The sequence below is a fragment of the Phaseolus vulgaris genome, chromosome 10 (genome assembly GCF_051622355.1).
Source record: "Phaseolus vulgaris cultivar YP4 chromosome 10, ASM5162235v1, whole genome shotgun sequence".
Lineage (NCBI taxonomy): Eukaryota > Viridiplantae > Streptophyta > Magnoliopsida > Fabales > Fabaceae > Phaseolus > Phaseolus vulgaris.
In genome coordinates, this window is record NC_143507.1 from 26505792 (window position 1) to 26526927 (window position 21136).

Here is a 21136-nt window from a genome sequence, read left to right on the forward strand (position 1 = left end):
ATATGAGTTAACGCTGTCATACTAGGAGAGATATGATATTGAGATTTTTATGTGCATAACTGTGTGGATTTCACAGTGAGGTAGTATGACAGGTGCAGATCTCTGAGTCTAAGTCAACGCACGAGTCTTCCGGAAGTAGAGTCAAGAGTCTATGTGTTGAGTCAGTAGAAGTCCGACATATGAAATATGAATTTTATGAATGTAATAGCCACTTGATGGTTTGAGAAATCGTATGAGAATGGATGAATTATGCTTATTAATTTAAAATTTGAATTATATCAAAACTTTTTATATAGATAGCTTACCCTGTTTGTGTTTGTTTCTTTATCTGTGATGATCGTGTTTTACACGGGAGCAGATGAGATTGCAGGTAATAGAGCTCCTTAGTGAACAGCTGGAGAATGAGATAGTTTTATTTGAATGCTTTGTTTGGTTGTTAAAACTTTTGATGTATATATTAAATCCCTATGAAGAGGGATATTTCTTTTGAAATACACATATGAGAAAATAGTATATATATTATTCGTAATTAGATATTGCTTGTTTTACTTTTATTTCATTATATATGGGTAAAATTTAGGATGTTCCAATAGTTAAAAAAATCTATTAGTTAAAAATTACGATAAAATTTTTCAAACATAACAAAATCTAAAATTATTTTCAGTATCAAAAGTTAAATTCTGTTTCAAGAACAAAATATAAGCGGTTCAATTTGTAATTTGTTAATCAAATATATTGATTTCACAATCTTTTGGTATAAAATCAATGGTTCAAAATTGCGAAAAATTAAATGCATTATCTTATTCATTTATCTCTCTTGGTGGTAGAAAACAAAATCAAATCAAAATCTTCAATCTTTTCAAGATTTGAAAGGTATTTTTAACAGAGGAGACACACTTTGAATTATTATAAAAATTTACCATGTGTTCATAACAAACCTTATCTTTTCTAAAAATTATCATATTTACAATCTCAATCAATTTTGTTAGATATTATTCAGTTTATCAAATTAAATCTAGGAATCAAAATCAAAGGTCATCATAGGTTCTTCTTTTTAATTAGCGCATTGTTTCACACCTCATTCTTCTTACTATATATTATTCACAAATACACAACCATCAAATCAATCACCGAGTCTTGTAGTAAAACTCTGCTCTTCACAAAGTTCATGTATGATTCAACCCTTTTCTTTTAAAAATTCTCAATTTGCGGTCTTCTAACACAATAAACTTCTCTTACTTACACAAGAAACTTCTCTTGCATTTGAAAACTCGTTTGGAAAACTAAGAAATCGCGCTTTCAACTTGGAAGCTATTTTATCTTCAAAGAAAATATTTTTTGTTTCTTGTGAAGAATAATTTCAGATTTCATCTTGTTATGATTTTGTGGATTTATTTTTTCTTTTGTCCGTTTAGAGAAATTAACTCAAAATAAGTATAACCATATTTTAGAGGGAAAAAAATGTATTTGAGAACTTTTATAACTATTAACTTTGTGAAAATTATAATCGAAACAATGAACAAAACAAACTATTCTAGATTAAAATTTAGAACAACTGATTAGAAGTTTACATTTTTGTTAGCAATATCCGTTTCTGATTTTAATTTCCATGATTTAATTGCAGAGTGAGGAATTTATTATGTCTGGTAGTTTCCCTGTAGTGCTGTCTAAAAGGAAAGTGAGGAATTATTCACTCTCTTGGTCACCTAGTTCCAATTCAATTGGTGACAAACACCCTCAGTTAATGTCAAATTTTCAATTTTCAATTTGTCCATCAACTACCACTATTACTGCTTTTAAACCAAGAAATTTCAAGAGAACTCGAGTTGATGTAGAAGTGACTAAGTCCAGTGGAGACCATTTTGAAAATACCAAGTTACCACTTACAAAGAAAGTTTCACAGACTAACTTGTCAACTCCCAATGATGAATCGCCTCAATGTTGTTGGAAGAAACCTGATTCTGTCAATACATCTTATTATAATAGAAACAGCCGTTCAAACTATGCTGCAGTCGGTGGTCAGAAGTTGGATTCTTCAGTTAACAGGCCACAGTTCAGACCATATGACATTTGCTTTCATAGAAGAAGAAATCATGCTTTGATAGGAGCTACTTTGCCTGTACAAAACAAGGGAAGTAGAATTGAGATTCAGGAGGAATGGACAAAAGGGTCTGTGTTGAGACCTGGTATGGTTCTATTGAAAAAATTCATAAGCCATGATGAACAGGTACTCCATTTTAACAGTATATTGTTTTGTAATTCCTTTTACAATGCTTCACTTCACAACAAGCATTTTTCTACTCTTTATTGTTGGATTGTGGCATAATGCATTTCATTCATAAAAGGTTGCAGCATAACATTACTGTCATTAGGTAAACGTTGATTCTAATACTTTTAGGTGGGGATAGTGAAAGTTTGTCGTGAACTTGGTCTTGGTCTTGGAGGATTCTATCAACCAGGATATGCAAATGGAGCGAAACTTCGATTGAAGATGATGTGTCTTGGAATGGATTGGGATCCTCAGACCTATAAATATGGAAATTGATCCGATCGGTCATCGGTAGTTGATGACGTCAGCAACAGAGAACCACGTGGACCACTCGCAGGGTGACACGTGGACCAGGTGGCAGAGAGGTCAGGGGGACGATCGCCAAGAGCGGTGATCGGTGGTCAGTAACCAAGTGATCACCGACAAACCAGGCGGTAGAGAGGTCGGGGGAAAATTCATCCAGAACGGTGATCGGTGGTCAGTAGCCAAGTGGCCACCAACAGACCAGTTCTCAGACTAACGCCTGAAGGCAGAACGCGAAGAAACAAATAAACACTGATCAGTCATCGGGTGTATTGTCATCGGGATCTCGTGTTACACGCAGTTAAACTGGGACTGAGGTTCCCAGCGAGAGCGTTACGCATGGATCTCGCATGTGCACACCTCAGGGAATCATGCACGAGAGTGGCCTGAGGGAACTAGTAAACCAGTCAGTGATTGGTGATTCCCTCAACCCACTACGTGCGCGGCATCGTGAAGGGTAAGTCGCCTACGCAGAGAGCAACGTCTGGTGAGTGTGCCTATACCAGCCACACCCGATGTTCTCCTAAGAGTAGGCGATTTACCCAGATAAGAGAGATATCCTAAGTTACTCCGCAAGGGCGTGACTTGGGCACACAAAGAGAAGCGCTAGAGCCCTTCCAGTAAATGACACGTGGGTGGTTAGATGTGAGTTGCAGGCCTCCACGTGTCATCTTCTGAGAGGGGTGCGGTCCAGACAAAAGAGCACTCCGTACCACTAAAGGTACAGACAGGCGCAGCCAAGCGTAGAGACGCGCAGACATGCACAGACTCTCACGCTCTCACTACTGATTCTGTAGGTACACTGTCTCTAAAAAGCATAACAGGGTTCTGACACATGCCAGAAAAGCATAACAGAATTCTGTTGTGCCCAGAAACAGAGAGAGAGACATAAAAGAGGGAATCAGGGAGAGATTGAGAGGAGACGAAAAACAGAGAGCAAGAGTTTTTCACACACACTGCTAGTTTTCTAATCTTTGGTGGTTCTGTGGACTAACTTGATCGTCGGAGTGCAAACGGCCGCTAGAGGCGCCGTCTGTGTGTTTTGCAGGCCACGTTTGGAGAAGCAAGAGAAGGTTCTGAGGGTGATTCTGCAGAAGACGCAGTCGCGTAGACACGGCAGAGAGTGCTACGAAGCGATTCCTCCACGTTCGAGTTGTCGGCAGGATCATTTGGCGCCCACCGTGGGGCACGAGTGAATTGTTGTCCCATATATACCACAGTTTTAAAGACTTACCAGAGTCTTATCAGTTTCGTTGATAGAGAAAGATGCCTAGAAACAGACAACCATCACCTGCGCCATCTGCTGACGAAGGAGCTGTGACGATGGCGCAGGTCCTGGAAATGGTGCGCACGCTGCAGGATAACGCCGCAGCGTCAAAGGTTGAACAAGAGAGGATGCAGACGGAGCTAGCTGCGTCGCAAAGCAGGAACGACGAGCTGAATCGCGTCAACGAGGAGTTGAGAAGGACGCTGCAGGCGCAGAGGGAACACATGGATGACGAAAGGGTGTCTAGGCAGCCCTCACCTCCAAGAGCGTTCCCCATGCCATTCTCCCCTGAGATCATGGGAACCATGGTGCCTCCCAACCTGGTGGGGGTGAAAGCATCGTTCAAGGGGGTAGAAGACCCGGAGGCGCATCTGACGGCGTTCCACACCCAGATGATGTTGTCTGGGGGTTCAGACGCTGTCTACTGCAAAATGTTTATGAGTACGCTCAGCGGAATCGCCATGGAGTGGTTCGTGAGCCTGCCAGAAGGACATATCACGTCTTTCTCTCAGTTCTCGAAGCTCTTCACTGAAAAATACATCGTCAACAAGGCACCTGCAGTGGTGTCCTACGATCTGTTCGACGTGCGCCAATACCAGGGGGAGTCGCTGAAGGACTACCTCAACCGCTTTGGGGCACAAGTGGTGAGATTGCCCAGCAAAGATGAAGATATGCTGGTGCACGTGTTTAAGAAGGGAGTGCTACCTGGCCCTTTCAGCGAATCTCTCATCAGGAGCCATCCCAGCACCTTTGCAGAGATCCGGCGACGTGCGGTGGCGCACATAGTGGCAGAAACAAAGGTCTTTGAGAAGAGAGGAAGTGCTGCACCACCAAGACCGCGTGGAGGGCAAGGAAAGCCACAGCAAGCAAGGGTGCATGAGGCCAAGGAGGGGAAGAAGGTGCGGGAAAAACCTCGTCCCTATGCACCAGGCAAAGACCAGAGCAGGGGGCGTGCAAGGGAGAATAATGCACCCCCGAGATACAACTTCATGGTAGGATTGGCGGATCTCATCGCCCTTCCTGCTGTAGCAGCAAGACTACGAGTACCAGAGAAGACAGATAAGGTACTTGGAAGGAAGAAGAATGAATGGTGTGAGTTTCATCAGGCCTTTGGCCATACACTTCATTCCTGTTTGGCGCTGGGACACCAACTGGCAGAGTTGGTGATGTCTGGTTTCCTAGCAGATTACCTACGTGAGCCGCAGGGTGATCGCGCGTCAGGATCCCAGATTGAAGAACAGCAGCATGAAGTCCCTGTGCATGGGGAAGTGCAGACGATCGCGGGAGGCTTCTCTGGTGGGGGATGCACAGCTTCACAGAGAAGGAGATACGCTCGATCGGTAATGGCGGTAGATGCGGTAAATGAGAGTCATTACCCTGAAGTGGACATCATCTTCAGGAAAGCTGATCTACGGGACGTTGTCCCACACGACAACGACCCTGTGGTCATTTCTCTCATCACTGCGGGAAGGCGAGTGCACCGAGTACTCGTAGATCAAGGAAGTTCGGCAGACGTCATGTTCTGGCCAACATTCAACAAGTTACAATTATCCCCTGACCAGCTAAGACTGTATACTGGTTGTCTCTACGGTTTTGCAGGAGATCAGGTAGAGGTGCGGGGATACATCGAGCTGAGGACAACGTTCACTGACGGAACGACAGCCCGCACTGAAAAGATAAAGTACCTGGTGGTGAACGCCCCTTCTGCGTACAATGTCTTGTTGGGAAGGCCAACACTCAATAGACTGGGCGCGATACCATCGACAAGGCATATGAAGTTGAAGCTGCCGTCGATGGAGGGGACCGTGATAACCATCAAGTCGGATCAGGCTGAGGCAAGACGCTGTTATGAGAACAGCTTGAAGCAAAAGAGAAGTGTGTGCCACGTCACCACAAAACCACCACTAGGCGTGCGCGGAGAGCGATCGGTGGTCAGGGAGACACAGGGCGCTCAGAGGATGGAGGATGCTGCGGTGGGGGGCTCCCAGGTAGCCCAAGTTGAAGAAGAAGAGGAAGGCGCGATCACTCCTCGCGAGTCAGGGATCGCGAGGGCGGTCATCGCCAGCGAGAGAAGGCCCCACCCAGTTGAAGGATGGGTCGAAGTGGACGTCGGGGGAAGAAAGTTCAAGTTACGGGGTTCCCTCGCTGAAGAAGAGCGAAGGCTGATCATGGGTGTGATTGAGAAGCACATGAATGCCTTTGCATGGTCAGCATCCGACATGCCAGGAATCGACCCCGATTTCCTCTACCATCGTCTGTCGATGGACCCCATGGTTCGACCTGTGCGACAGAGGCGAAGGAAATTCAACGAGGAAAAGAGGAAGGTGATCCACGACGAAGCGCAGAAGCTCCTTGCCGCAGGGCACATCAGAGAAATCCAGTACCCCGAGTGGCTAGCGAATGTGGTACTGCTTCAAAAGGCAAGCGGCAAGTGGAGAATGTGCGTGGACTTCACTGACCTCAACAAGGCGTGCCCCAAGGATTCTTACCCATTACCCAGCATAGATGCTCTAGTTGATAGCGCCTCGAGGGGAAAGCTACTCAGCTTCTTGGACGCTTTCTCGGGGTATAACCAGATCAGGATGCACCCAATGGATGAATGCAAGACTGCGTTTATGACCGAACGGTCGTGCTATTGCTACAAGGTCATGCCATTCGGGTTAAAGAATGCGGGGGCTACCTACCAGCAGCTCATGGACAGGGTGCTCTCGCCCATGCTGGGAAGGAACGTACACGCCTATGTAGATGATATGGTGGTTACGTCCGTAGAGAAGAAGCATCATGCAGCTGATCTGGAAGAGCTATTCACCACCATTGCCAAGTACAGGCTGAAGCTCAACCCTGAGAAATGCATTTTCGGTGTGGAGGCTGGGAAGTTCTTGGGCTTCCTCTTGACAGAGCGGGGAATCGAAGCTAACCCGGAGAAGTGTGCGGCGATCGTGGCAATGAGGAGCCCAACGACGGTGAAGGAGGTGCAGCAGCTCACCGGTCGCTTGGCAGCTCTGTCCCAGTTTATGTCCGCTAGAGGGGAGAAAGGTCACCCATACTTCCAGTGCCTCAAACGCAACAACAGATTTCTCTGGACACAGGAGTGCGAGGAGGCCTTCATCAAGTTAAAGGGGTACCTGGCGAGCCCACCAGGCTTGCGAAAACCCCAGGTAGGCATCCCTCTTCGTCTATATTTTGCTGTGACGGAGAGAGCAGTCAGCTCGGTCCTGGTGCAAGAGCAGAGCTAGGCCCAGAGGCCTATTTACTTCGTGAGTAAAGTGCTGCAAGGCCCTGAAACGAGGTACCAAGCCCTCGAGAAGGCTGCTCTGGCGGTGGTGTTTTCAGCCAGAAGACTCAGGCATTACTTCCACAGCTTCACAGTGGTGGTAATAACTGATCTGCCTATCCAGAACGTATTGAAGAAACCTGATGTAGCAGGCAGGATGGTCAAATGGGCAGTAGAATTGTCAGAATTTGATATTCAGTACGAGCCCCGAGGACCGATCAAGGGGCAGGTGTTCGCGGACTTTGTAGTTGAGCTATCATCAATCGCGACACCTGCAGAAGGGCTAGATTTCCGATGGGTGTTATCGGTGGATGGCTCCTCTAATCAGCAGGGAAGCGGCGCTGGAGTCATCCTGGAAGGACCAAATGGGGTACTGATCGAGTAGTCCCTCCGTTTTGCCTTCAAAGCTAGCAACAATCAGGCGGAGTATGAGGCCCTGATCGCAGGAATGTTGCTAGCAAGAGAAATGGGAGCAAGAAATCTGCTGGCCAAGAGCGATTCGTTACTGGTCACCGGGCAGGTTACGGGGGAGTTCCAAGCAAAGGATCCCCAGATGGCAGCCTACCTGGAGTATGTGCAGCTCCTGAAGACGTCCTTCGCCGAGTTTGAGTTAGTGCACGTGCCAAGAGAGCAAAATGCCCGAGCAGACCTGCTTGCCAAGCTGGCCAGCTCAGGCAAGGGGGGGAAGCAGAGGACCGTCATTCAGGAGACCCTGAAGGTGCCGCGCGCGTTCGTATCAGACAACCAGGTGCTTCATGTATACAAGTCAATGGAGCGTCTAACGATCGGTCATCGGTCGTTGACCCAAGAAACGCTAAGAGCACCGAGGGTGAGATCGCGACCCTCAAAGACCGATGAGTCGATGGAGGTCCATGCGGAGAAGGAACCCGACACCTGGATGACGCCATACCAGCTATACTTAGAAGATGGTGTACTCCCGCTCGATCTGGCAGAGGCAAAAAGAATAAAGAGGGGTTCAAGTAAGTTTACTCTTATAGATGGAAGCCTATTTAGATTTGGATTTTCTCACCCTGTGCAGATCTGTGTACACGGCGAGCAATGCACCAGGCTCATGTCTGAGCTGCACGAGGGGGTGTGCGGAAGCCACGTAGGTGGTCGCGCTTTGGCAAGTAGAGTACTCTGCGCGGGGTACTACTGGCCAAAGCTGAAGGAAGATTGCATAAGGTTTGCTCAGCAATGCAAACAGTGTCAACTGCATGCAGACTGGCACAAGGCACCCCCTGAGGAGTTGAGGTCCATCCATAGCCCGTGGCCATTCCATACATGGGGGATTGACATCTTAGGACCCTTTCCCCTGGCGACAAGGCAGATGAAGTTCCTCATCGTGGCCATCGAGTATTTCACCAAGTGGGTGGAGGCAGAGCCAGTCGCACACATCACCGCACAGAAAGTTGAACACTTCGTCTGGAAGAACATTGTCTGCCGCTTCGGAATACCCAAGAGGTTGGTTTTCGACAATGGCACCCAGTTCACAAGTCATCAGCTGAGGAAGATGTGTGAAGAGTTAAAGATACAACAGGTCTTCGCATCAGTGGAGCACCCACAAACCAATGGGCAGGTGGAGTCAGCAAACCTAGTGCTGCTCAGGGGGCTGAAGCGAAGACTAGACAAGGCCAAAGGAGGCTGGGCAGAGGAGGTCCCCAGAATTGTATGGTCTTATCACACCACCCCACAGTCCAGCACCCATGAGACACCCTTCAGCCTTGTCTATGGGACAGACGCCATGATTCCTGTGGAGATACAGGAGAGCTCCCCCAGATTCCTGAACTTCGTTGCTGAAGAGTCCAACGAAGAGCGTAAGGTAAATCTGGATTTGCTAGACGAAGTGCGAGAAGAGGCCAGAGTCAGTGCTGAAGCTGTGAAGAGAAGAGCAGAGCGGAGGCACAACTCTAAAGTGAGGCCCAGGCGCTTCCAGGAAGGTGATTTGGTGATGAGAAAGGCGCATCAGAATGACATGCAGAACAAGTTATCCCCAAAGTGGACAGGCCCGTATAGAGTGGTGGAGACATTGGAGAACGGAGCCTATCGCCTAGAGACTTTGGAGGGAGGAGCAATCCCCAGAACGTGGAACGCCACCCATTTAAAATTTTATTTCAGTTAAAGTTGTACAGTAATGGCGTTCTCGCGCTAAAAGATACATGCTTTGTATGTGGTGGAAACAGTTGAACAGACAAGGGGGCACTCTTTTCCCTAAAGAGGGTTTTTAACGAGGCCACCCAATTAAAGAAAAATTTCCAGCATATCAAGTGTGCTCAAGTATTAAAGTTAAAATCCTCCTTGCCCCAGGTGCAAGTGCAGGTGATTGGTTGGGCCCTACTTGCCCTAGGCGCAAGTACTGGCACCGATCTAAGTCTTCCTCACCCCAGGTGTGAGCGCAAGCAGTTAAAGGTTTGAAAAGCCAGGGGTGATAGTAAGACCAAGGGAGGGAAAGGAAAGGTTTTGACAAAACGTCCTTACCCACTTGGCATACACCAATATTGGCCCAGTAAGACCCTTAGTCCGAAACCCTTCTCACCCCAGGAGTGAGGCAGGGAATGAGCGACTCAACCCGCCAAAGGGTGATGACCTTGGGGAAAGTAAGAGGGGTTAGCGAGAAACACTTTTCTTTCCCCAAGACGAGGCATCACCTTGAGCGATCGATGTCAAAGTCCTTTATGCACTTAGCGCTAGAGCGACAGAGAAAGCTAAGTAAAGACTAAAGAACGATCACTGATGAGTCGTCAGTAATTGGCTAGTGGTGCAAAGCAGCGCACGAGGACTGTTAAACACCAAGCTGAGGGAATAGCCAGTCGTGATCAAGTAGAAGCGAAAGAATAAGAGAAGCAGATCGCGCTAAGCCTAAGCTGGTTAACACTTAGTCGTGCGCAAAGTGAAAGACGAAGCTCAAGATCGCGCTAAGCCTAAGCTGGTTAACGCTTAGTCGTGTGCGAAAGGAAAGGTAAAGCCCAAGATCGCGCTGAGCCTAAGCTAGCTAACAGTTAGTCGCGCACATAAAGATAAGTGAAGTTCAAAGAAAATACAAGGGAAGAAACTTATGCAAGAAAAGAAGCATTGAGATATTACGTTCATAGCCAAGTCTTATACAATTTTAAAGTACAAAGAAAAATTGTGCAGAAGTTAAATTTACAGAGAAGAGAAAGGTTTAAGGGGCAGGAGGGATGAGCTTTCCATCCACCACTTCATGGTAGATGCTGAACTGCAAGAGGTCCAAGTCTGGGAGAACGCATCTGATTTGCTCGAGTGCTAGCTCGAATCCATCTGTAAGGGCATCAGCACCCACGTTCATCAAATCAGCCTTCTCCACCTCCAGTTCTTGCTTTGAAGCCTCCGCAGCATCTCTCTCAGTGGTGACGGCGGCAAGGGAGGAGGCAGCTTCAGACAGTTTGCCCACCACCTCCTCAAGTCTCTTCTCCCCAGCAGCAGCTGCTTCTTTGGTGGACTCGAGCTCCCCCAATAGCTGAGTGTTCTGTTGGCGCAGGGAGGAAGTCTCGGCCCTAAGCTCCACCACCTCGCAGTCCAAAGAGCTCACCATCTGCCCCATCAAGATCTCCGTCTTGATGGTCTCTTGGACCTGCGCTAGGTATTCCCTCCTAGCCTTCTCCACCATGCCTCGCATCAGTTCAACGGACCCTTGAGCAGCTTCGAAGTCACTTCGCAGTGACTCCTTGTCGTGCTCAAGCTCCTTCACCCTCTTCTCCAGGGCTATTTGTTTGCGATGCTGGGTGGAGAATTCCAGAGAGAGCACCACCTGCCTTGCCAGGTGCATGTCAACCTCATCACCATTCCACTCGACGAGCTCCCGGTTACTTATGAGCTGTCGAACTAGGGTGATGACCCTGCTGAAATTCTCGTGGGTGGCCCCAGAAGCGCTTGGGCGCGAGCTAGACCCACCACATTCAGCAGTGGCGGTAGGGATTGGCAGCAGTGGTGGTGGTGCACCTCCAGTGTGGGCAGAAGCACCCCCAGCAGGATGAGCGGATGGACCAGGTGATTGGCCTGCTGGGGGGGAAGATGGCAGTTTGGTAGTTGGAGGCAACTGCTGGCCTGGAGAAGGAAGGTTGATGGGCTCTGAGGCAGTTTGAGCGCAGGGAGGAGGGGAAGACCCTTCCTCTACTTCCACCACCTCAATCTCTCCAGGCTGGAGAGATGAGGCCCCCTCAACTGCTGCTCTCTTCCTCTGGCGGTGTACAAGAGGAGAGCCTGAGCTCTCCTCTTCAGTTGAAGCAGCAGCAGCAGCAGCAGTTGAAGTGGAAGCCTTCACCAGCCTTTTCCTTTTCTTCCCTTGCTCGGGGCCTCCAGCTGGCGCGACCGAGAGTGGGGGGGGCTGCGATGGGCTCAGTTGTAGAAGAAGAGGAGCCAGTGCCCTTGGCTCCCCTACGTTTGGCAAGCTCCAGTAAAGCTAGCTTCCTGTCCTTCCCCGACATTGAGTCTGCATAGATGGTAAAAGGAAGAGTTAGATGACCAAGGTATGCAAGTAAGTTAAAAAACACATAAAAGCATGCATGAAAAGGTGCAAATATCCTAAGAGGGGAATGAAGAGCTACCTATATACTTTTTTAAGGCCACCACATCGAACTCGTCTTTGATGAGACGAGCAGAATTGTATTTGGCCCCCACGAGCAGCCCGCACAGCTCGCGCTCATAGGGGGCCATAGCTTCGAGGTCCCTGGATTTCTTGAACTCAACTCCAGGAACCCAGTAGAGGGGGTACCCCTCGAGCAGACTTGGACTTTGAGGGGTAGCAGATATCATGTAGAATCTGCCCTTCCAATCTTTGAAGGATTGCTGGTACAGGCCCAGGAGCACCCGTCCAGCAACCCCGTTCAGGCTAACCCAGGACCTGTCCCCAGGGTTCTTCGCTTCGAAGAAGTAGAGAAACACGTCCACGGAGGCGTTGTGCCCGAAATAGTTGCAGAGGATTTGAAACGCCCGGATGAAGGCCCAGGCATTTGGATGGAGTTGGCAAAGCGCGACGTTTAACCCCATCATCAGCTCCTTTTCGAAGAAAGTGAAAGGGAGGCGCAACTTCAACCTCTTGAAAATAGCGGAGTAGACGAAGACGAAGGGCACCCCACTGGTGGCCCTGTCATCCGCGCAGATAGGCATTCCTCGAGGAGGAATGCGGATTTGGATGTTGAAGTCATTCTCCCTGTCGATGGAGCAGGAAGGCTCATCGGGGTTGCGACTTAGCAGGGACGTGAGATGACCCTTGGGCAGCAGGGTGGAGGTTTCTGCGAGCAATGCCAGGGGAGCCCATTCGTAGACTCTGGCATTGTCGTGGTAGGAGGTAGCCACAGGCGGTGGTGGAGCTGGCGCACTCGCGGAAGGCTGTGCACCAGAGGATGGCGCACTCGTGGAAGGCTGTGCACCAGAGGATGGGGCAATGATGCGCGCTGTTTGTTTCAAGCGAGCCATCGTGAGATAGCTGCAAATGAAGGAAAAACGAAAAAGTCAGAATGAATGAAAGAAGAGGGAATGATGAATGTTTCGGTGAAAACAGAAAAGGGAAAGGAGAAGGGGATGCCCAGACGAAAAGAGGAAGAAAAAAAAGCAGAAGCCAGAGTAAGAGCGTGAAAAAACCCTAGCGCGGGTCGAGAGAGAGGAAAAGGAGAAGATGAATGCATGATGACGAGAAAGGTAAATGCAATCGGTAAAGATGACCAAAAAAGGGCCAGGACGAAGAAAAACCATACCTTTGGATGATCGCAATAGGTGTGAGAGCAGGAAATTTGAAGAAAGTTAGGTGCGCAGAGGAGAGGTTCGCAGGGAGTCTGAGAGTCTGAGAGTCGATTAAAGAAGATGAAGGAACAGTGAAAGGGCGCGCCAATTTGAATAAGAGAAGCGCTAGCGACGCGCAACGCTGGCCGTTGATGGGGCCACGTGTCGCGAGATTAAGAGAGGGAGTCCAAACGTTAAAGAAGCAGCACGTGAGGTGGCACGTGAGGCGGCCCCACTTGCCACGTGGACTGAGGGCACGACCACTAAGTCTCTTCGCTGAGAACGAGTTCTCGACTCGAGACTGGGGGGCTTGTGATCCGATCGGTCATCGGTAGTTGATGACGTCAGCAACAAAGAACCACGTGGACCACTCGCAGGGTGACACGTGGACCAGGTGGCAGAGAGGTCAGGGGGACGATCGCCAAGAGCGGTGATCGGTGGTCAGTAACCAAGTGATCACCGACAGACCAGGCGGCAGAGAGGTCGGGGGACAGATCATCCAGAACGGTGATCGGTGGTCAGTAGCCAAGTGGCCACCAACAGACCAGTTCTCAGACTAACGCCTGAAGGCAGAACGCGAAGAAACAAATAAACACTGATCAGTCATCGGGTGTATTGTCATCGGGGTCTCGTGTTACACGCAGTTAAACTGGGACTGAGGTTCCCAGCGAGAGCGTTACGCATGGATCTCGCATGAGCACACCTCAGGGAATCATGCACGAGAGTGGCCTGAGGGAACTAGTAAACCAGTCAGTGATTGGTGATTCCCTCAACCCACTACGTGCGCGGCATCGTGAAGGGTAAGTCGCCTACGCAGAGAGCAACGTCTGGTGAGTGTGCCTAGACCAGCCACACCCGATGTTCTCCTAAGAGTATGCGATTTACCTAGATAAGAGAGATATCCTAAGTTACCCCGCAAGGGCGTGACTTGGGCACACAAAGAGAAGCGCTAGAGCCCTTCCAGTAAATGACACGTGGGTGGTTAGATGTGAGTTGCAGGCCTCCACGTGTCATCTTCTGAGAGGGGTGCGGTCCAGACAAAAGAGCACTCCGTACCACTAAAGGTACAGACAGGCGCAGCCAACCGCAGAGACGCGCAAACATGCACAGGCTCTCACGCTCTCACTACTGATTCTGTAGGTACACTGTCTCTAAAAAGCATAACAGGGTTCTGACACATGCCAGAAAAGCATAACAGAATTCTGTTGTGCCCAGAAACAGAGAGAGAGACATAAAAGAGGGAATCAGGGAGAGATTGAGAGGAGACGAAAAACAGAGAGCAAGAGTTTTTCACACACACTGCTAGTTTTCTAATCTTTGGTGGTTCTGTGGACTAACTTGATCGTCGGAGTGCAAACGGCCGCTAGAGGCGCCGTCTGTGTGTTTTGCAGGCCACGTTTGGAGAAGCAAGAGAAGGTTCTGAGGGTGATTCTGCAGAAGACGCAGTCGCGTAGACACGGCAGAGAGTGCTACGAAGCGATTCCTCCACGTTCGAGTTGTCGGCAGGATCATTTGGCGCCCACCGTGGGGCACGAGTGAATTGTTGTCCCATATATACCACAGTTTTAAAGACTTACCAGAGTCTTATCAGTTTCGTTGATAGAGAAAGATGCCTAGAAACAGACAACCATCACCTGCGCCATCTGCTGACGAAGGAGATGTGACGATGGCGCAGGTCCTGGAAATGGTGCGCACGCTGCAGGATAACGCCGCAGCGTCAAAGGTTGAACAAGAGAGGATGCAGACGGAGCTAGCTGCGTCGCAAAGCAGGAACGACGAGCTGAATCGCGTCAACGAGGAGTTGAGAAGGACGCTGCAGGCGCAGAGGGAACACATGGTTGACGAAAGGGTTTCTAGGCAGCCCTCACCTCCAAGAGCGTTCCCCATGCCATTCTCCCCTGAGATCATGGGAACCATGGTGCCTCCCAACCTGGTGGGGGTGAAAGCATCGTTCAAGGGGGTAGAAGACCCGGAGGCGCATCTGACGGCGTTCCACACCCAGATGATGTTGTCTGGGGGTTCAGACGCTGTCTACTGCAAAATGTTTATGAGTACGCTCAGCGGAATCGCCATGGAGTGGTTCGTGAGCCTGCCAGAAGGACATATCACGTCTTTCTCTCAGTTCTCGAAGCTCTTCACTGAACAATACATCGTCAACAAGGCACTTGCAGTGGTGTCCTACGATCTGTTCGACGTGCGCCAATACCAGGGGGAGTCGCTGAAGGACTACCTCAACCGCTTTGGGGCACAAGTGGTGAGATTGCCCAGCAAAGATGAAGATATGCTGGTGCACGCGTTTAAGAAGGGAGTGCTGCCTGGCCCCTTCAGCGAATCTCTCATCAGGAGCCATCCCAGCACCTTTGCGGAGATCCGGCGACGTGCGGTAGCACCCCACCTAGTATTCCCAATCATTTCACAAAACTAGTTACAAGAGCAATCCAAGAAGCTCAGTCTCTAACTAAAGAGGAATATAGAGAATGTAATGTGGAGGACGTTCTTCCTTCTATGACTCCTGATATTTGCATCGCCAATTTTTATACAAATAATGGAAAACTTGGCCTTCATCAAGTTAGCTCCTGTTCTTCCCACATTACTTTGCATTTTCATTATGAGAACTCAAGAAAATATATGTCAATTATTGATTAACTCTCTCAAGCATCTAACTTGAAATTGCTTGATGCAGGAATGTAAAAGAAGCAAAGAGTGTAATTCTGGAATCTGGAGATGTGTTGATATTTGGTGGTGAATCTCGACATGTTTTCCATGGTGTGCCATCAGTTTTACCAAATTCAGCTCCAAAACAATTGTTGAGAGATTCTTGTCTTTCTCCTGGTCGACTCAATCTTACCTTCAGACAATATTAATGTACCCTAATCAATCTACTTCACATAATACCTATTTATGCTGTTATAGACATGTTTTTTATACTCACCAGTCACTTGTTCATAATTATCATATAGTTACATATAAAATTAGTTTAGTTGAATTTAGTTAACTATTTTCAGTTGTGATTTTTTTTTATCAGCAATGAATAAATTGAATTAAAAGGGATAGTTCAGGGTATCCCAACCCATATAAAAAAAAACAAACCCAAAAAATATACATAATTTCATGAGCACCATCATAACCTTCACCACATCTGCAAAACAACCTAGAGAAGGAAAAAGCATATAGCTAGAGCTACAGAGAGCAGCATCCAAAAAATCCAAATTGAGCGTCGGAGTGCAATCGGCTAGAGGCGCCGTTTGTGGTGTTTTCGCTGGTTCGCTCGGAGCTGGTTGGAATGTGCTTGTGGTAGACGGAGTTTGATGTGGCAAGATCTTCAACGATCAAGTCACCTCAAGATCATTTGGCGCCCACCGTGGGGCCGTGTGAATTTGTGATCCCATCCACTGTGCTGTTAGATTTCGTTTGTTCTTTAGATTCTTTGCTGAAAGAATGAGGAAGACAAGGCAAACTTCACCCGCGCCATCAGCTGAAGAAGGAGCTGTGACAATGGCGCAAGTCTTGGAGATAATGCGAGTGTTGCAAGATGATGTGGCGGCATCAAGAGTGGAGCAAGAAAGGATGCAAGCGGACTTGGCTGCATCGCAAGGTAGGAATGAAGAATTAAACCGAGTTAACGAAGACCTGCGCAAGACTTTACAGGCGTAGAAGGCGGAGGAAGGAGTGGCGCCGCCACCATCTCCTCCTAGGACCTTCCCTATGCCATTCTCATGTGAAATAATGGGTGCAGTGGTGCCACCAGGCTTGGTGGGGGTGAAGGCCTCGTTTACAGGGGTGGAGGATCCAGAAGCGCACCTGACGGCGTTTCACACCCAGATGATGCTTTCTGGAGGCTCAGATGCAGTATACTGCAAACTGTTCATGAGCACCCTGAGCGGGATTGCGCTGGAGTGGTTTGTGAGCCTACCAGACATCACTTCGTTTCAACAATTTCGAAGCTGTTCATGGAGCAGTATATCGTGAACAGGGCACCCCCAGTGGTGTCGTATGACCTGTTCGACGTGCTCTAGAACCAAGGTGAGTCCCTCCGGGATTACCTTAGCCGTTTTGGGGCTCAGGTGGTGAGGCTGCCCAGCAAAGATGAGGATATGCTGGTGCATGCGTTCAAGAAAGGGGTTCTGGCATGCCCCTTTAGTGAATCTTTGATCACGCATCGCCCCAGCACCTTCGCGGAGATTAGGCGTCGTGCTGTGGCGCACATCGCTGCAGAAACAGCAATTTCTGAGAAGAGGGAGAGCGCGATCTCTACCAAGTCGCGCGCAGGACCGAGCAGGACTCAGCAGCCGATGAGGGTGCACGAGGCCAAAGAAGGGAAGAAGGCTCAGGGAAAACCTTGCCCTTACGAGCCTCAAAGGGACCAGAACAGGGGGCGCACGAGGGAGAGCAACGCGCCCCCCAGGTTTGATTTTGTGGTAGAATTGGCGGAGCTGATTGCCATTCCTGCCATAGGAGCAAGGCTGCGAGCACCGGAGAAAACCGACAAGGTGCTGGGACGGAAGAAGAATGTGTGGTGTGAATTTCATCAGGCTTATGGCCACCCACTCCACACGTGCTTGGCGCTGGGGCACCAACTCGCGGAGCTGGTGAAGAGTGGCTTTCTGAGCGATTACTTGCGGGAGACGCAAGGTGATCGAGCATCAGGGGCACCAGTGTAGGATCCGCAGCACGAAGTGCCGGTGCACGGGGAGGTGCACACGATCGCGGGAGGTTTCTCTGGAGGAGGATGTACGACCTCTCAAAGAAAGAGGTACGCGCGATCGGTGATGGCAGTCGACTCGGTGGAGGAAGATCACTCCCCTGACGTTGACATTGTCTTCACCAAGGCAGATCTCCAGGACGTTGTGCCCCACGACAACGATCCAATAGTTATCTCCCTCGTCACGGCAGGGAGGAGGGTGCACAGGGTCCTAGTGAACCAGGGAAGCTCGGTAGACGTAATTGTCTGGCCGACGTTCAGCAAGCTGCAGTTGTCCCCTGATCATCTGAAGCCATACCCGGGGTGCTTGTATGGCTTCGCAGGGGATCAGGTGGAGGTGCGAGGCTATGTAGAGCTGAGGACTACATTCACGAATGGTGCCGTGGCCCGCACCGAGAAAATTAAGTACTTGGTGGTCAATGCTCCATCCGCTTACAACATACTGTTGGGAAGGCCGACGCTCAACAGGTTGGGGGCCGTACCGTCGACGAGGCACATGAAGCTGAAGCTACCATCGATGGAAGGAGTGGTGATCACCATTAAATCGGACCAAAAGGAAGCCCGCCGCTGCTACGAGAACAGCCTCGAGCAGCGAAGAAACGTGTGCCATGTTACCTCGACGCCGCCGCCGGGAGTGGACGAGAGGCGAGCGGAGGTCGTAACGTTGGTAAGAGGCACGCAGGGCGACGTGGAGATGGAGGAAGCGGTGCTCGGTGGCTCGGGAAATGCCCAAGATAAAGCTGAGAGAGAAAGTGCGATCGCACCTCGCGAGTCTGGGATCGCGAGGGCGGTCATCGCCAGTGAAAGAAGACCCCACCCGGCTGAGGGGTGGGTGGAGACGGAGATCGGGGGAAAAAAGTTCAAGCTGGGAGGACCGTTCAGCGAGGACGCGCGACGGCAGATCTCCGGGGTGATTGAGAAGAATATGGATGCGTTCGCATGGTCAGCCTCAGACATGCCAGGTATTGACCCGGACTTCCTCTGCCATCGCCTGGCGATGGACCCTCAGGTTCGACCGGTACGCCAAAGGAGGAGGAAGTTCAATGAGGAGAGGAGGCAGGTGATCCACGAGGAAACCCACAAACTCTTGGCCGTGGGGCATATCAGAGAAATCCAGTACCCAGAATGGCTGGCCAATGTGGTGCTGGTAAAGAAGTCGAATGGCAAGTGGAGGATGTGCGTGGATTTCACCGATCTCAACAAGGCATGGCCCAAGGACTCCTATCCCCTGCCCAGCATAGACGCCCTGGTGGATAGCGCGTCAGGATGCCAGCTTATGAGTTTCTTGGATGCCTTTTCGGGCTACAACCAGATCAGGATGCATCCGTTGGACGAGTGCAAGACCGCGTTCATGACCGAGCGGTCTTGTTACTGTTATAAGGTAATGCCGTTCGGGTTGAAGAATGCGGGAGCCACCTATCAGAGGTTGATGGATAGAGTGCTCTCGTCAATGCTGGGAAGGAATGTGCAAGCTTATGACGATGACATGGTGGTGACCTCACGGGGGAAGGAACAACATGTCACTGATCTGGAGGAATTATTTACAACAATCGCCAAGTACGGGTTGAAGTGCAACCCAGAGAAATGTATTTTTGGCGTGGAAGCGGGGAAGTTTCTAGGTTTCCTCTTAACAGAGCGGGGGATCGAGGCGAATCCCGCGAAATGTGCGACGATCATGGCAATGAGGAGCCCAGCGTCGGTGAAGGAGGTGCAGCAACTCCCCGGTCGGCTGGCGGCATTGTCGCGATTCATGTCCGCTGGAGGGGATAAGGGTCATCCTTACTTCCAATGTCTCAAGCGGAATAGTAGGTTCGTTTGGACTGAAGAATGTGAGGAGGCATTCGTTAAGCTAAAGGAATATTTGGCAAGCCCGCCGGTACTGTGCAAGCCACAGGAGGGCGCTCCTCTCCGTTTTTACTTTGTTGTAACGGAGAGGGCGGTCAACTCAGTTCTGGTCCAAGAGCAAGACCAGGTCCAGAGACCTATTTATTTTGTAAGGTGCTGCAAGGTCCTGAAGTAAGGTATCAGGCCCTGGAGAAGGCAGCCCTAGTAGTGGTGTTCTCGGCGAGGAGGCTACGCCACTACTTTCACAGCTTCACGGTTGTAGTGATGACTGATCTCCCCATCCAGAAGGTGCTGAAGAAGCCAGATGTAGCCGGGAGAATGGTAAAGTGGGCCGTAGAGCTATCTGAGTTCGATATCAGATACGAGCCCCGAGGACCGATCAAGGGGCAGGTGTTTGCGGACTTCGTCGTCGAGTTGTCGTCGGGCGCTTCACCATCGGAGGGCTCGGTTTTTTGAATGGGTCTTATCGGTGGATGGTTCCTCCAACCAACAGGGGAGCAGCGCGGGGGTTATCCTGGAAGGCCCAAACAGAGTGCTCATCGAGCAGTCTTTGCGTTTCGCCATCAAGGCCAGCAACAACCAAGCGGAGTACGAGGCCCTGATCGTCGGTATGTTGCTGGCAAGAGAGATGGGAGCGAGAAGATTAATGGCCAAAATCAATTCCCTGTTGGTCACTGGGCAGGTAACGGGAGAGTTCCAGGCCAAAGACCCACAGATGGTTGCATACCTTGAGTATGTGCACACCTTGAAGGTGTCCTTTGCAGAGTTTGAGTTGATCCACGTGCCAAGAGAACAAAATGCCAGAGCCGACTTGCTCGCCAAGCTAGCCAGCTTGGGCAAAGGGGGGAGACAGAGGACCGACATTCAGGAGACGTTGAAGGTGCCTCGCGCGTTCGTAACGGACAACCAGGTGCTGCAGGTGTGCAAGTCGTATGAGCGTGTAGCGATCGGTCATCGGTCTCTCACTCAAGAAACCTTGAGAGCGCCGAGAGTGAGAGCGCGACCGATGAGATCCGACGAGGTGATGGAAGTTGGCGTCGCTGGAAGGGCTGACACGTGGATAACGCTGTACTAGCGGTATTTGGCAGATGGGGTGCTTCCGCTGGAGCCAACGGAGGCAAAGAGGATAAAGAAAAGCTCGAGCAAATTCACTCTCATCGATGGGGATCTCTTCAGGTTCGGGTTCACCCATCCGGTGTTAGCATGCGTGCACGGGGAGCAGTGCACGAGGATTATGTCAGAGCTCCACGAGGGAATATGTGGGAGCCACGTCGGTGGTCGCGCCTTGGCGAGTAAAGTCCTCCGTGCGGGGTACTACTGGCCAACGTTGAGGGAGGATTGTGTGGGCTACGCTCAGCGTTGCAAGCAGTGCCAACAACATGCAGATTGGCACAAGGCGCCCCCTGAGGAGCTGAGGTCGATTCACAGTCCCTGGCCGTTCCACACTTGGGGAATCGACATCTTGGGACCTTTTCCCCTGGCGGTCAGGTAGATGAAGTTTCTGATCGTCGCCATCGAATATTTCACGAAATGGGTGGAGGCAGAGCCGGTCGCGCAGATCACCGCTCACAATGTCCAACAGTTTCGGAGTGCCCGAGCGTTTGGTTTCTGACAATGGCACCCAGTTTACGAGTCACCAACTGAGGAATCTGTGCGAGGAGGTGGGGATACGGCAGGTGTTCGCCTCGGTAGAACACCCTTAAACGAACGGGCAGGTAGAGTCGGCCAACCGAGTAC

At 50.1% G+C, this 21136-nt stretch overlaps 2 protein-coding genes across 2 annotated transcripts; both read left to right on the forward strand.

The window, feature by feature from the left end:
• The first annotated feature begins 1639 nt into the window (after positions 1–1639).
• Positions 1640–15716, forward strand: LOC137815894 (DNA N(6)-methyladenine demethylase ALKBH1D-like). Its single transcript, XM_068619003.2, has 4 exons — positions 1640–2227; positions 2399–2544; positions 15231–15482; positions 15536–15716. The coding sequence occupies exons 1-4, from the start codon at positions 1640–1642 to the stop codon at positions 15714–15716; spliced, it is 1167 nt and encodes a 388-aa protein (XP_068475104.2).
• Positions 15717–16347: 631 nt separating this feature from the next.
• Positions 16348–17513, forward strand: LOC137817930 (uncharacterized). Its single transcript, XM_068621155.1, has 3 exons — positions 16348–16447; positions 16589–16755; positions 16869–17513. The coding sequence occupies exons 1-3, from the start codon at positions 16348–16350 to the stop codon at positions 17511–17513; spliced, it is 912 nt and encodes a 303-aa protein (XP_068477256.1).
• The last annotated feature ends 3623 nt before the right edge of the window (positions 17514–21136 follow it).

Excerpts from the sequence above, each read along its gene's own strand:
- LOC137815894 (XM_068619003.2), top strand. The coding sequence starts at position 1,640 with ATGTCTGGTAGTTTCCCTGTAGTGCTGTCTAAAAGGAAAGTGAGGAAT. Across the intron at positions 2,545-15,230 it reads ACCTATAAATATGGAAATTG|GTGCGGTAGCACCCCACCTA; the intron begins ATCCGATCGGTC and ends AGATCCGGCGAC. Across the intron at positions 15,483-15,535 it reads GAGAACTCAAGAAAATATAT|GAATGTAAAAGAAGCAAAGA; the intron begins GTCAATTATTGA and ends TGCTTGATGCAG.
- LOC137817930 (XM_068621155.1), top strand. The coding sequence starts at position 16,348 with ATGGCGCAAGTCTTGGAGATAATGCGAGTGTTGCAAGATGATGTGGCG. Across the intron at positions 16,448-16,588 it reads GGACTTGGCTGCATCGCAAG|TGGTGCCACCAGGCTTGGTG; the intron begins GTAGGAATGAAG and ends TAATGGGTGCAG. Across the intron at positions 16,756-16,868 it reads GGATTGCGCTGGAGTGGTTT|AACCAAGGTGAGTCCCTCCG; the intron begins GTGAGCCTACCA and ends GACGTGCTCTAG.